Consider the following 15,996-nt stretch of genomic DNA (forward strand, 5'->3'; position numbering starts at 1 on the left):
ATTGATGAATGGTGGAAGTGTTGATAAATCTTGGTAGAAAGTAGAGTTTAGTGTACTTCCGTGTTGAGAAGTTGAGGGAAGAGAATGGAAATGGAGGGAAGAGGTTATTCAGATTTCTATAGAAACACAAGTGAAGAATTGTTCATAAGAACTATGATGGACAACTCAGTAGGAGGAGTGCCAGTTCCTACAATGGAGATGTTAGGTTTTAGAAACATCCCTCATTCTCTTCGAACCGACAGTGAGGAACTTTTCAAAAGCTGGCTCACAAGTGCAGAGGCAAGAACTCTTTCCACTCTTATACATGTTGACTTTCATCTAACTGTGTTGCATTCTCAAAATCCAACTTTTGGCATGTATATCAGTTCTATATTTGTCTGCTTATGTCTTTTGTATCTTAGCTGATTCGTTACTGTTTACTTCTCAGAATAATGGCAGTGATTCTACACCAATGGCTCGTGGTCGACAAGGATCACGAAGGTTAGTTTGTTTGGATGTTCAATAAGACAATCACTTTTATCATTTCGCTTGTTGTTGAGAGAGTACTCAAAGGTCTTTTTCTCTTCTTAAGATATATTTGTGCATGATGCAACAGTTACAATATATAGAACACTGTAAAGTTTGTTTAGGAGTAGAGAAAGTTACCACAGGGAGGATTCACTGAGAAGTGAGAAATTCATCCTTTCTTGATACAATTCAACTCTTCGTTTCACTTCAATTCTCCGAGAATAGTGTGGACATTAAGTATAACAAAAGGAGAAAGGTTCAGCTCTTTTCCAGTTTTCCTCCTGTTATGCAACGGAAGCCGACTTCTCAGAGTAGCTATGATTTCTGTCACTTATATATACACTTCTCACTCTAATTTCTGAATTCAATTTTACGTGGTGCTACAAGAAGTGGGAACGATAAACTTATATCAGCGGAGAGATGCATCAGATTTATGACATCCTTTTGTTTTAAAATGCAGGATCTCCAGTGAACTTGCTGGTCTATCCAGTCAGCAAAATGAGGGGATTCAGAAAAGAAAAATGGCCGATACTCAACAGCCACAGAATACATGTACTGCCATTGAATCATCTAGCAACCTTAATAAACATTCAACCAGGTGATCTTTATCTTTCTTGTGTGCTACCTTTACCACTTTAGGCATGTATGATTTAATTATGATTAGAACTGCACTTTGGGGGGCTATTGCAATGTGTTCTCTTGTTGCCACTCTTTTGGTTGGCCTTGTAGGTTATCCAGCTTGCTCAACCAATATCGATATTTCAAGCATTTTTATCATCTTATTAGTCATTCTGAAATTTTTGGGGGGTAATAACCATGTATTCTTTTGTCACCAGGAACGCGACAGATAGGGAAATGCAAGCTAGTAATCTGTTTTTAGCCAAGGTTTGTTCTGTAATTGCTGATATCTTTTCGTGGAATTTCTCTTTGATATCTCATACAGAGATTTCTTGCAGACCTGGTTCCATAGCTCTCAGCCCATGACGAGAAGTCGTTCATCTGAGTTAAGGTATCCTTCATATTGCATCCTTTATTGAGATTGGGAAACAATATCCTTGGTTGCTTTACTCAGCATTATATATATAAACTTGGGTTAGACCCTCAAGAATTTCTTGTTTTCTTATATAGATTGATTTTATCTAGTTTGAATTGAAGGGTTCCACGAACAAGAAATAACCAAAAACTAATTGGAGAATCCTTTTCCCATAGATGTAGTCCACTGATGTTGTTATTGCTGGATGCTGATTATTCCTTGCGATATTTGGTTGTTTCCCTAAAAATTTCTGTAGGAGGAGGTATGCAGCCATGCAAAACTCACAGTCTTCACTAGCTCGTGAATCCTTGCAAAATATACCTGGAAATGCTGTTAATAGCTTCAAAGAAGAAGTTTCTCATCCCACTGGGTACACTGACATGTCAATGTGTGAAATGACCAACCAACCTAATACTTTTATGTCTCCATCAAATTCTTCTTCATCAACTTTTGAAGCACAGCAAGTGGATGGTGTGGATAATATTTCTTCTGTTGTAAGCATGCTAAAGGGGACCTTAGAGAGGAAGAAATTGACAAACTATCATACTGCGAGGGAAGCCATTGAGGAGAATATGTTGGGGTGTTATGGTAATCAAGAAATCTTTTGTAACTCCGACATGAATCAACATCCAGGGAATCATATTTCTCTGAATCAAGGGACATATCAGGACACACCTGTTGTTCAAGTCAGAGATACGGGGATCCCACAAACAGTTCAAGGGTCATTAGATGCCGTCTTAGAAAGTATTATGGCTCCCTCAAACCCAATCCAGATAGACATGGTAACACAGGAACCTTCTCAAAGTGGATCTTCTGTTGCAGCACCAATACTTTCAATTGATTTTGATGCATATGATGGCCTGAGCAATGCAAGTCAAGCTTTAAATATGTACGAGGGCTGTAGAAATCAAGTCGGATATGGAAGGAGCTCAGAAAATGGTTCAACTGCTAGAGGTAAATATAACATAAATAAGCTGTCTGTATTGAATTATCTATGCTGCTTTCTATTTGCAACTTGCACGTCTTAGCAAATTCGTATAAACAAGGTCTTTCTTCAAACAGAGATGATTTTTAGTTTTTCAAACTAAGAAATTAAACAATACTAATTGGAACTCTAGATTTCACATTGTGCACTTATTTGAGATGGTTGTTTCTCCACAATTAGCATTGTGCTTTGCGCACAAGTTTGTTAATATAGCCATTTACTGTTGAACTGCAGATATTAGAGAACGAATATATGACAACGTGAAGGACAACCAAAAGGTATTCTCTAACTCATATGCTCTTGGAATATGGAAGGAAAATAGTATCTTTAGAGAATGCTCAAGTTTATTATAGGCTACTTAAGGCCATTCGAAATGATTACAGTCATCAACTACATCACTGTTTGTACTACTCAAAATAGAAAACAAAAAGTCTTTCACAAATAACTAAATACATGTATCACAATTTACTAGATACATGTACTACGAAATTCTAAAGAGACTTCTTAAAAAACTAAGAGACAATTTCGGAAGACTAAACATTGATGCATTAATTCCAACATGAAATTGGAAACAACATTACCTAATGTTCAACTTACTATAGTGAGATGGTTAAGGCTGATGATAATTTCTCCTATGTGTTCGTACATCGCAGAAAGAAGGTTTAGTTCGAAATGGATCTTTAACATCTGTACAATCAGGTAACTTAGACATTTGACTGCAATGAATTAATACCACATCTTTGCTTTTTCACTTTCATATCTGTTTATTTTTTTGTTTTTGTAAATGCACCAACGTTGATCATGTTCTTTTCAAACATGGTAGTGGCATGCCTGTTGCTCCCTATTGCATTAATGCAGACTCTCTCTCTCCCTCTGTCTCCCTATGTCTTCCTATCTTGAAACTTCCAAAGTAGTTTAGATTAGATCCATTGTTGGGTGAAAATCAATAAAGCAATGGGCATATCGGAAGAACTTATGGAATATGTTGGCACTGCAATACTACCGAAATTAGTTCAAATTGATTGCATATTTTTAGGAAGGTTACAAAATGAATCATGCAATCAAAGGAGTGAAACTGGAAAAAATAAAGTAAGAATCAAATCTATAAATATTGACCTTAAGAGTTCTTTCTTGTTCCGGGAATAGAAGGAATAAGATGTTCGTTCTATTCTTTCTGACAATTTTTAAAGATCAACGAGTTCTCAAAAGAGAGAGCGAAGTAAATGTGAAATGTCCATGCTTACCATGAGACTAAAACTGTCTTATTTAATGAAAAAATTGAGCTCTAGTGCCAACTTTGCTAGCAATCTGTTTTCATTCTTATATTGAGGTTTATGACCTATGCAATTATGTTAGATCATAAGTTTTATGGATTAATTGCACATGATGCTATATTACATGACATGCATGATGTTACTTAATTATTTTCATGCTGTTCGCTTCTGACCGGTATGAACAAATGCAGCGGAAAATGGAGATCCTAAGAAGAAGAGAAGGGTGGAGCGGTCTCGGAAGTATGTACAACTATCGTCAAAACTTGCATGAATCTTTTTTCTTTTTCTGACTACCTTCCTTCTTAGTGATTAGTCCTTTTCTGTGGTTGGTAAGACTATTGCATGTAGAAATTGGCTTTATTTTCCTACAATGATATGAAGCAGAAATCAGAAAAGAGAATTAGAAAAGCATGAGATGCCTAGTTAAACCTTGACATTCTGTAATGCCTGAACTATGTGAACATCAGATTCATGCTTTTCATCACATATACTTGCAAAAAGTTTGCAATTTCTGATGCTTTAACTTCATGGCCTACTCAGAGTTTAGGCTGCTCGAAACTGCTGGCCTCGTGTTTGCATGGGCAACTCCCAGATGTTTTGTTTCTCTTCTCTTAGTTCTCTATATTTGTTGTCTTTCCTGTTCTATCTACTTTGTATGACTAAGCTTAGGATTATATTTCAAACTAACTATTCGTACCTGACTCAACCTTGTATTTGAAATTTTCATAACCTAAATTGTCCAAAACGCGTCTCTATCCAAACTTCATTGCCTATTCAGGTTTTGTACAGATTTGTTTTTGATATGTTGAGGCAAACCTTATTCTGTAAGCAAAGGGTTATTTGTTTGTGGTTCCTCATGTGTATGCCACTTAAAAATTTCTCTATAGAAAATGATCCATTTCATAAGCTTATTATCGGTTTCAATGTTGATGCAGAATGGCAGAAGCCAAAGAGAGAAATTTAACACCAGCAATTCCTTCAGATATGCAATCCCTTGTGAAGCGCTGTGACAATCTGGAGAAGGAAGTTCGTTCACTTAAACTTAACCTGGCGTTTATGAACAGGTACGTTCAAACACAACATTGAGGAATGTTAGTCCAAGAACATGCAACAACTTTGTCTGTGTTTCCAAGCTTGTTTACTACTTACTATGTGGCTATCAATTCTGTGAAGCAATCTTCAGATTTCTCTTCCCATATAGTTGTAGTAACAATGAAATGATAAAGAAGTGACTAATCGGAGTTTTTGCATAATCACAGAAAGGATTCTGAACAGACTACACAAATTGAAGAGCTGCAGAAGCAGAATGAGGATTTGGTCAAGGAAAAAGAGCGCCTTCTTGGAGAAATCGAGAGGATCATTTCAGAATCTGGAAAGTTTTAGATACTGTTACTCTTTAGCAGCTTCAGACGTGTTTCTTTAAGAGGTCCTATGGGGTTGCTACAAGCACAGGAAAGTAGGCTGAATTCATTTCAAAGTTTCATGTTTTAGTTTGTAATCCAAATGTCAAGTGATAAGTACATTTAATTTCCTTGTTTTCTAAGTTCTGTAGACGATTTGCTGTCTTATTATACATAAACTTCATCCTCAATAAGATAGCAATGTTCTTCAGTAAGTGTGGTAATGCATCAGCAGACTAAGAATCAGTGGAAAAACATATCAAATGGCAGCAACCAAATTTTGGCTAGTGTAATCAATTAGATAACAAAATAATACTCTAGTTATTGTTCCATCTTGTTTGAGGATGTCCCTTGAATTAGATAACAAAATAATACTCTAGCTTAGAAAAGTGTTGTCGCTTCTCAAGAACACAAAGTAGAAAGTAAAAAGCACCAGAGAAAGAATAATACTAGACTTCATTCACCTGGGCACAGAATAATGCTCTGGGATAAACTTTTACTAGTATTTATTCCTGCAGTTTTTTCTGTACACAAGGAACTAGATTACAACATATGGTAGAAACGCTATGTGAAAACTGTGTCTACTGGTACAAAGATATTACACAATTTCATATTTCAACTTGAACTGCCAACACGCTCTAGCACTTCTACAAAAATGAGTGCTACATGCTATAGTAAACTGCTATTTCAGGGAGACCAATCCGTCTGAAATATTGAACGGCCAACCAACTAGTAAATGACACATAAGCTAGCAGGAAACAAACTCTCCTTAAACGGACTTTATTAAATGGCAGAGTAAACCTTCTCACCACAGAAAGTTGATAGATGCAAGAAAACAACTTCCGTAGGAGTGCAAAAAGAATTACTGTCATTATGGAAGTACAGAAACCAGCAATAACTCCGGCTACAGCTTCCCATCTCCAGTGCCAGTATAAAACCCCACTAACATACCAAGACTTCAATATCCTCATGAACCTGCCACAGTAATATCCAATTAAGAGAAATGAATAAGGCTGGCAGTGAGAAAGTAAACCTATTAAGATTTCAATGTGACATTCATGCCATTCTTTTGACAAACTTATAGGGTGTAGCAAGACGCTAAAAAGGTAAATAACAGCAAACTGACAACTAGTACTCAATGAATTTATTCTTGTTCTTGGATGACTACTAGAAAATATGGCCTAGCATTTCATTCCTGACCAATTTCAAGAAACATCAGCTGCATAGTTAGTGTCCGCAAGTTGACAGACCATTTCTAAGCTAACATATTAAATTCCAGTTTCAAGTAATGTAGAGCTAGTGTTTCTAATCTAACTCAATACTTTGAGCTTATTCATGTTCAGTAACAGTGTAGAGTTTATCACCTCTAAACCAATGTCGTGATTAACTTGCGAAGGTAACACTTTTGATAAGTTAACTTGCGAAGGTAACACTTTCAATAAGTTAACTTGCGAAGGTAACATTTTTGATAAGTTAACTTGAAAAGGTAACACTTTCAATAAATTAGCTTGCGAAGGTTAGTTAGAATTCCATACAAAGTGGTATGGTTTATGTGGTTAGTAGTCAAAGAGGTCTGTTTAACTGAAAAAAAATCTAAAAAAGAGGTACTGTGTTCTAGATATCATTGTTGTGGCATGAAAACTGAGACCAATTGCAATCTGTTGTGATGGGGCAATAACTATGATGTTACTGGGAAGACCTGTGTTTTGCTTGTTACTCAAAAAGGTATCAGATGGGTAATGCCGAAAAGCTCTTTAGATTTGCTGAAGTACTGGAAAGGGGAGGAGGTCACACAGAGAAAAAAGCAGATGAAAGTTGATACCAGCTTGCATTTGGTCGATGTTTGGGGGGAAAGAAATCTGAGATGACTTAAAGGTAAGGGACTCCAATGCAGAAGATTAAGATGAACTCCTTATCGTTGTTCCATTTTTGGTTTAAATGAAAAATTACTAATGGGCACTGAATCTATCCTAAAATTTTAGAATCTTTGTAAGTAGAGACTGGATGGTTTTTTGACAGCTTCATTTCTGTAAATATGGCTCTGCACAGCCTGTAGATTGGTATATAAAAATTGTTACTGATCTCAAAAGATATATGCCACAATCCAAAATGAAAATAAGTTTAATCTCAAAAAGGAGTTTGAAGATTGTGCCAAGTTTGGTATTTAAGTGGAGTAGGTAGAGCGCGTGGCCCATTATCCCCGAGTTCCGAAGCTGGAAAAATGAATTTCTCAGTCACTAGAAAAAGGCGGAACTCATTGGTAGCCCCCTAAAGTTGGCATAAAGACACCTCAAGACTCAAGTAAGCCTTGTACATTGTAAACAACTAAAGTAAGGTCGGACTGTGTCATTTTACACTTTTCGCTGACTTGGTAGCTTGTGTGATATTCACATCAAATAGACGTATGAAGAGCCTAAAAAAATCATATTTTTTGTTATTTTATTCTTTTTATTTCCTACTTCTTTATTCTTTTTCTCTTTCTTCTCCATTTAATATTCTACCATCAACAAATCTTCTACCATTGTTATCTTGTTCACCGGAAAACACTCCATTTTTACGAGCAACATAGTAAAGGATGGGATTGAAAGGAACAGAAAGTGGAGCAGGAGAGCTCAAATGGGTGCTTGAAATCTTGAGACCAATCACTTGAGACGTCACGAGACTTAACTCTGAGCTCAGTTTCAACTTGGGTAAAGCCCTTTTGGTCACTGAAAATGTCATGTTACCACCCACCACAGGTCCTATGATGCTTATACCCCCGCCCCTGATTGTAGCCATTTTTGTTCCATTCCTCAAAGAAAGAATCTTTTCACTCCTTTTCTAGTCAAGAATGTTGTTTTGGTCTAATATAGATATAAACTCAGATCTGGGTTTCAAGAAATTTCCGACAAGCACTCTGTTTTTTCCGGGAATGTTCATACAGATTTATTAATTTTTTTCAGATAAACTCAGTTCTTCCTCCTTATATAGAATGGGGAAGAAGATCCTTGAAACAATTGAGAAATGTGAGGTAAGAAGATGGAGAGGGGGATGTCTACTGGTGAGGGAGTTCTAATGGCCAGGGGAAGGAGGGGTTGGCATGTGGGGTTTAGGAAGTACGTTTTCTATTATTCCTTTTTTCTGAAAAAATAGTTTCTTCTACTTTTTCTTATAATTACTTTTTCTTATAATTTATTTTTTAATTATTTTTCTAGACCCAAATGCCACATGTCCTCTTTTAATTAGTCATCATGCCACGTCACGTGCGAGTGCAATACATTTAAATGATTGTAAGAAAAAAGTTTAATAACCCAAAATTTAAGTTGTTTAAGTGTTCAAAAGTCAAGGCTTAAGGTGTCCAAGTGAAAAGTCGTGCCACCTTTAGGGGCTACCGATCGGTTCAACCTTAAAAAAAGAACGATGCACCAATAATAAGGCAACATGGCATGCAATGTACGGAGGAATTGAAGAAGCAAATGAGACTATTTTATGGTTTGGCATTTGGGGAGATTCTTGATGATGGATGAAATTCCTTAAAAGGTCGTTTGGTAGACGGATCAAAGTCACAATAAAAACTTACCCAGCCAAATCCAACATTTTGGTATGTCCGCAGATTGCATAACTGGGGATTAATTGTCTGGACAACCTCAGTATCTTATCATTTGAAAGACGCTCCATATCTTCTCTTCTGTGGTTTGGCAGGAATTATTTCCCTGGATTATGGCTCATTCTGATAAGAATACAAAATGACCATTCAGAGCCTAAATATAAAGCTCCTAGAAGTTCCTAGTCGTCTTTATTCCTCTTGGCAGGCCACACGCCACTACCCTTCTCGTCGCACAAACACAATGCCCTTCTCATTGTGATTCCACTGTTCCCCTTCTTCTTTTTGCACTACAATTCATCTTCTTCCCTTTCTCCACCTGAAACTGAGCTGCAAAACAACATCTTTTGGTTTCAGTCGTCCTCTTTGACCATTTTCCTTCTCATTGATCAACATCCCGGATCTCCCCTTCTCCCTCTGCTCATTTTGTTTCCTTTTTTACCCTATTAAAGTTAATGTTCCAGTTCTTCAATTAATCTTGTTAGTGCAGTATAATTTCAAATTAGGTAAATTTGAAGAGTGCTGGAATGACTTTGGTTATTAATTCAATGATTACAACAACATCCCTAGTGTAATCTTACAAGTAGGGTATGGGGAGGGTAGGATGTATGCAGACCTTATCCCTAACTTTGTGAGGTAGAAAGAATTAATTCAATGATTGAAACTAATAGTTTCTAACTTTGCCTTGAAAATGTGTTAACCACAAATATTTAACAGGACTGGATGGCAATAACAATGGGACATCCCATCCAATCCTATGTACCAAATGATTTGCGTATAACATACACAAAGGTAGATTATTGTTAGGAAGCATGACCAAAATTAAGGAAATGGACATGCTGATATTTTCCACCTTTCTGTTATTGACCAGGGAGACTAAAGTGCAGTAGGAGGAGAGTATTCAGAACCTAACCATGCAATATAAGTAAGAGTGAAGCCGATTATGAAACTTTAACTATCATATCTGGGAAGAAGGAAATGCATTATACTCACCACTTATTAGCAGACTGCAGACCAAGTAGGAAAACTTGCAACGTACATTAGAAAAATGGGCAGATCAAAGAAACTCAACCAACATTTGATATTCATTGATCCTCAAAAGGAGGAGCAGGGGTGGTGCGAAACATCATAAAAGTAGATGAGCAATTGATATCAAGTGATATCAAAACGATAAAAAGACTCAACATCAAGAAAGAAGATCCAGGAGGCAACAGATAAAAACTCATGAAATTTTGAGAACTAATGTTTGTGTGTGTATGTTTGTATGTATATAACCATATGGACCAACCGCAACCTTCTAAACTCAGGGACATGGGGCCACCCTCTATTTCTCCACCTAAATATCAGGCTTAGTCCTATGTGCAGGGCTAGGTCACAGGTCTCTCAACCTTTGCCACTAGAACTAAGCCGGGGGAGCATATTCCTTGCTTATTTAACATTTGGGTGTATTATTTTTTATCACGTCACGAACACATTAAAGATGAAAGAACAAGAACAACATCTTACTAAAGTAATAATACTCACAAGATTAAATATCGAATAAACATCTCAATAGTTGATGGATCTTTTGCGTCGCAATCAAAAAAGCCAGCTTGATATATGTGCACTTTAGATATTCCCAATGTATACCAACACTTGTAAGTCTTGTTTACCTGAAAAAAAATGGGTAGGCAACAGGATGAAGATACTTGATTTTGAAATAAAATGAACAGGATTAAACTGATTCTTCCTCAAAGAACCATTATTGGGACCGTATGCTTCACAAAATGCAACAGATATATATAGTGACTATATGATAACATAAAATTTAACAAATTCTTGGAATTTCACCATTTCAGTGAGTAGGAAGAACTTACCAACTGAATGCTTAACCTCCTTACAATCTAGGATCAACTTTTTGATGTAGCACTAGACACAAACATATACATCAGAAAACAGACAAAAATTACTCATGTTGATCAAGGGTTCCTTTTCAGATAAATAATCCTCTTTAGAATTCCTAGAAACAGCTACTAATTTTAGAATTCATTGCCCTTGCATAATATAAAATCAGTTATTTGACAGCTTTATCTGGAAAATAGGGCATGCAACATTTAGTTCATTTGGAAAGTAAAAAGAGAAAATTAAGGTTATCGTTCTGCTAGAGTTAAATACACTTGCAGAAGGGAACACCCCAGGTATAAATTTGGTAGAGAAATCATGTCACCAATCTAGGAGTAAGGACTATCCCAGAGTAATACAAGGCATAAACAGAAGTTATACCAATTAACCGGGATAAATTTCATGCTAAGAAGTTCGTCTATAAGTAAATCAATGTTTCTCTTAGACTCTTACACAATAGTGAGTGTACAATGTCCAGTAACTACCTCAAATTTATCCTTTGTCAACCATGCACCAGAGAAGTTTGGTCTACAATCAGATGGAAGGGCCTCATTAGGTGCCTCTGCCAGCGCAGATCGTGCCTGACCTGAATGATCCACGTATTCGACCTGTTATTCAAAATGCATAAGCAAGCAAGCAATTGAGTGATTCTGCACAATCAGTAAGAAAGTATCCATCTCCGTATCAACAAAAAAAAAAGAGAAAGGAAACCCAAAACTAAAACAACAAAAAAAATAGTCAAGAAAAGGAAAAAAATAAGAAGATGCAACAACTCTCAAAAGTATTTCTTATTCGATACAATCTCCAGGATATGCATTCTCTTTTCGGATAACTCATTCTCCGTGATAAACATGTAAGGATATATTTTGTTCTTGAGAAATGCATAAGCAAGCAATTGAGTGTTTTTGTAAACAATCAATATCTCTTTGCCACCGCCACCGCTGCCAATCCCACCCCAAAAAAGAAGACAATAAATACCAAAATGATCCACAAAAATGAAATAAATAAAAAATAACAAAATGCAGCAACATTTAGAAGTAACCCATATTCGATTCATGCTCCAAACTAAACATGTAAGAATGTATTAGAAATACTTTGTAACAAATGCCTCCACCCAAGGAAGGAATACATATAAAGGTCAGAACCAAGTGATCCATGGATAGAACCAAGCTGAAACGTTCCACCTCCTTATTGTTAAGTAATTTTTAGCTTCAAATGCATCGACTCCTGCTGGCTGATGGAACGCCAAAGGAAGAGAGAGGATAACACGGAGAAGGGAAGATCCAAAAGGCATAGGAATAATTGTCATCCAAATTGATTAATATCACAACGTATATAAAGAAGGTGTAAAAATGGGTACAGTAGGTGAAATTTAGAATATTTTTGGAACCCCAATATAACCCGCAGCGCAACAACCTCTGCCCTTCGGGTGAGTACTCTGTGGTGTGCTCACTGCATAAACCCACCCCCACTTGTAATAATCTGCAGACCATACAAGGGATATAAACCACACAAGGCAAGCCCTATGGCTCGATGGGCATTGTGGGGGGATCGATCCTGGGTCATCCGTGTGGATGACCACCCTCCAAACCAACTGAGCCATTCCGAAGGAAAAAATTAGAATATTACAAGTGACAAAATACACAATCCAATTCTGCTAAAAACTAGAAGTTACAGAGCCATGTATTATTTAATACATTCAATGAAAAATGTCGTCTTATGGGAAAAGTGAAAGTTTAAATTACTAATATCTTTCCAAGCCAAAAGAAATAGATATATACCAGAGTGCTTAAATAAACTTTTGTCTCCTCTGATACCAAGAAGCTCTGTTCTTTGTACATAATTATTACCTCCCGTATCATTAAGGGGTAATAATCAATCTCCAATTGAACTAGTTTTCCAGCATACAACATGCATGACTTACAAAATCATTCGCTAGCAAAATCCTTGTGAAATTGAATCTCTGACTAAAGATGGAACTAAAACTATAATTTCAGGTCAATTGTATAAGAAATTTATCTTTTATTGACAAGTAAGAACTTTATTATATATTCATCCTGGAGACAGAACTCATACACAACTAGTATACAATGTTCCTTTTCAAGAACTTCAACCGCATCAATGGATGATTTGATACAATCAACTTATCAACATGTGCACCAAAAGAACTATAAATGGAAAACAATATCTAAATGAACAATAAATAGCGGTAGTCACCTTAAATACAGAAGCCCAATAGTAATCGTAATGACATCGAAACTTTTTCCTTTCAGAAGGGTATAGAACATGCTTTGCCTTATAATTCAACAAGCCCAGTTCACAGACTTTAGATGACCTTAGATCCACACCTGTGAAGAAGATAAAATAATTGCTTTAGATTGAAACTTAAACCAATAACGAACTGAGATTTAAACCAATCTGTACTATGTGTCAACAAGGATATGCCATTTTGTCATTGCTCCTGGTAACAGGGCTGTAACTATTTTACAAAAAATTAGTTTCAAGATGTATACATCAAAAAAGGAAAAAAAAAAAAAGAAGAGGGGATGCATTAGTCTATTATTGCTAATAATATTGTTTAATCAAATTAGGCAATTATGTCTAAGTAAGTTGTTAGACTAGGAGGGAATTCATCTCCTACATGGAAAAACTTCGAAAAGCTTCTCGGCTACTGCAGCTGCAACATGTAATAAGGGGTAATTTGGTACTTTAGACAAAATAAGAAGGGACATACTCCCTACATAGATGTGATTATGCGTGCGTCTAGCCCTCCATCGGACATGTATAGTATCTATCTGTTATGTTTATTATATATGGATATACATGTGTCAAAAGTAGGGATGACCTTTGCAAGCAACTTGTCTGACTGTATTTGAAGCAAGTTTCATTATTCTTCAATGGATTATAAGTTATAGGCACTAGTGTTAAGATTCTTAATACCATAAATGTAGTTTAACCTACTATGACAGGTTACTATTAATTTTATCAAGTTACCAATTATTGTTTACTTCAGATTTTCCGTAATTACCTTATTAATGTCATGATTGTGTAAATAATTTTTACATCGTCACTACACAAAACTTAAACTCTTTTTGCATTAACTTAAGTTGAAGCTAATGAGTAATGACCAATACTGAACATGCTGATCCATAGGATATCCTTATAGATATAATAAATGACATGTTTTTTCTTTTGCTAAAAAGCAAAAGAGCGGCCGCAATATGCAACGACACCCTTGGCAGCCACTTCACAAAGTGGCTTGACACCGCGTTATACATATTACATCACCTCCACCACTGGGAAAGCTATAAAATAAACAACACTCCAACCAGTGAGTCAATTTTGGACTAAGATACATGAAGTGACTTGTATCAAAAAGCTTTCCCTCTTGAACTCATGATCAATTTGCAATCATGATATCAAACTTACACTTATTCGGAAACCATAAAAAGGCAGTGTAATTTACTAGCAAATCTGACACAGAAAGTTGCAATAGCAACCTAAGACGAGAAGACTATATCAGTAAATATTTCCTGCTCTAAACAAATTTTCCTACGAACTTTGCTCCAAAGTTTCAACCAAATTACGTCGAATGAATATGCTACTTTTACAGATTGAGATTCTAGTTGATTTCATAGAAAATTTCATCAATTATGACAACATTATTTCAGTTAAGAAATTCTTCCGTATCTCCTCCCACTGTTTTTACACTGGCAACTCTCCTTTGTACATATCTTTTATTGCACATTTACATCTCATACGAATCTATATCTTCTCTACTATTCACTAAATGACTTTATGACACTATCATATGCTATCTCTAGATCAAATGAATATCCTGTGGAAGTCTTTCATCCTGCCTATAATTTTGATCAATCTTCTCAACAAAAATTCCTGGAAACCAAAAGAAAGCAAAATCCACTAATGCGACTGAGTGCAAAGTTCTGAACCACAGGATGGTAATGCCAGAATGAAGGTCTTCTCCACCATTTGAACTCCAAATTATGTTCAAGTCTTTCAGGGATCCTCAATTTCAAAGCAACCAAGCATAACCAAAATCCAACCAGCACCAATCAAATTCAAAATCAAAACTTTTGAGCCATACATGATACTAAAAACACAACAAGGGTTACTGACAAATAGGAGATTCTAATTCTGATCAAACTACCCTCCATTTCTGAGCAACCACCAAGATTCCAAAAAGCAAAAACCCACCAACAAAATTCAGCAAAGAAAAAGTTATCAACACTCCAAAAACAAAACCCACCAGCAAATTCATCAAGTAAATGAATCAACTTACTGCTAGAGACAATTTTGCATTGAGACGGAAGAGATATTGGACTGGAAATCGACAGGTTCCCAAGAAAAACAGCTAAATAAAGCACTGAAAATGATATTGTAAAGAAGGCACAGAAAAAGACAAGAATCCCCAATACTCTGCGCAACCGAGCTGACCCACTAATCTCCTTTCTCTTCTCTTCTACCTCCTCCGGATTTTCCACCAAATCCATGGAAGCTGAAAGTTTTGCAGAATTGCAGTAGAGAAAAACTAGTAGGTGGGTGATTTAAGGTTAGATTGGGAAATCAAGAAGGGTTCCGGCAGCCGGAGATGTCATCCGGTGATCGGAATATTAAATGTTTTGGTTCAATTGAAGATATTTTTCAGGGATTTTGCCGTCAGTCTTTTCCACTCAGGTTCAGTAAGTCAGCTCAGCACTGGCGGACTCCCGTGGGCATTTTCATTTTTGTTTTCTTTTAGTAACTAATTCAAATTAAACTTTTTTTTTTTTTTTGGCAAACTCATCAATTAATAGATTTGTTAATTATAACAAAAATGTATATTTAAAAAACTTACAAAATCAAAATATTGTATTCATATTTAGGAAACAGGGTTTGATATTATATTATATCATGTAGAGTGATATTGAGTTGAGTTGAATTAAACGTAGGCGAATTATAATGAATTAAAATAATAATTGGATCAAGATTCGATCCACTTTAAATTGGATCAAAATGAATTAAATAACACATCAAGACTCAATTTTTACTAAATTTTAATTTTGTTATTTGTTCTTTTAAATTATTTTAATACCTAATTTAAGAAATATTCTTATTATGACTATATAGGACATATCTAATTAACTGCAGATTTTAACCAACTCAAGCTTAACTGCAGATTGAATGAATTAACCTGATTTTGTCACTCTAATATCGTACTGTATTATTTTAATGAATATAATGATTGTATATATTGTATATTGTTCATTGTCATTATATAATATCATATATTTATGATTTAAATAATAAAAATAAAAAAATAAAATACGTGATAG

The 15,996-nt window shown here is 35.7% G+C and overlaps 2 protein-coding genes across 2 annotated transcripts; one reads left to right on the forward strand and one right to left on the reverse strand.

Annotated features, from left to right (window-relative positions):
- The first annotated feature begins 84 nt into the window (after nucleotides 1-84).
- Nucleotides 85-5,216, forward strand: Rmc (CYCLOPS/IPD3-like protein). Its single transcript, NM_001282316.1, has 11 exons — nucleotides 85-279; nucleotides 428-480; nucleotides 968-1,105; nucleotides 1,344-1,392; nucleotides 1,464-1,516; nucleotides 1,797-2,494; nucleotides 2,760-2,803; nucleotides 3,179-3,224; nucleotides 3,991-4,039; nucleotides 4,735-4,863; nucleotides 5,059-5,216. The coding sequence occupies exons 1-11, from the start codon at nucleotides 85-87 to the stop codon at nucleotides 5,180-5,182; spliced, it is 1,578 nt and encodes a 525-aa protein (NP_001269245.1). The 3' UTR covers nucleotides 5,183-5,216.
- A 422-nt stretch (nucleotides 5,217-5,638) lies between these two features.
- LOC101264543 (uncharacterized) lies at nucleotides 5,639-15,565 on the reverse strand. Its single transcript, XM_004245918.5, has 5 exons — nucleotides 14,964-15,565; nucleotides 12,881-13,011; nucleotides 11,149-11,271; nucleotides 10,307-10,434; nucleotides 5,639-6,174 (listed from the first exon to the last, which is right to left on the reverse strand). The coding sequence occupies exons 1-5, from the start codon at nucleotides 15,172-15,174 to the stop codon at nucleotides 5,862-5,864; spliced, it is 906 nt and encodes a 301-aa protein (XP_004245966.1). The 5' UTR covers nucleotides 15,175-15,565; the 3' UTR covers nucleotides 5,639-5,861.
- Nucleotides 15,566-15,996: the final 431 nt, after the last annotated feature.

The sequence above is a fragment of the Solanum lycopersicum genome, chromosome 8, assembly GCF_036512215.1.
Source record: "Solanum lycopersicum chromosome 8, SLM_r2.1".
In the NCBI taxonomy this organism is placed as follows: domain Eukaryota; kingdom Viridiplantae; phylum Streptophyta; class Magnoliopsida; order Solanales; family Solanaceae; genus Solanum; species Solanum lycopersicum.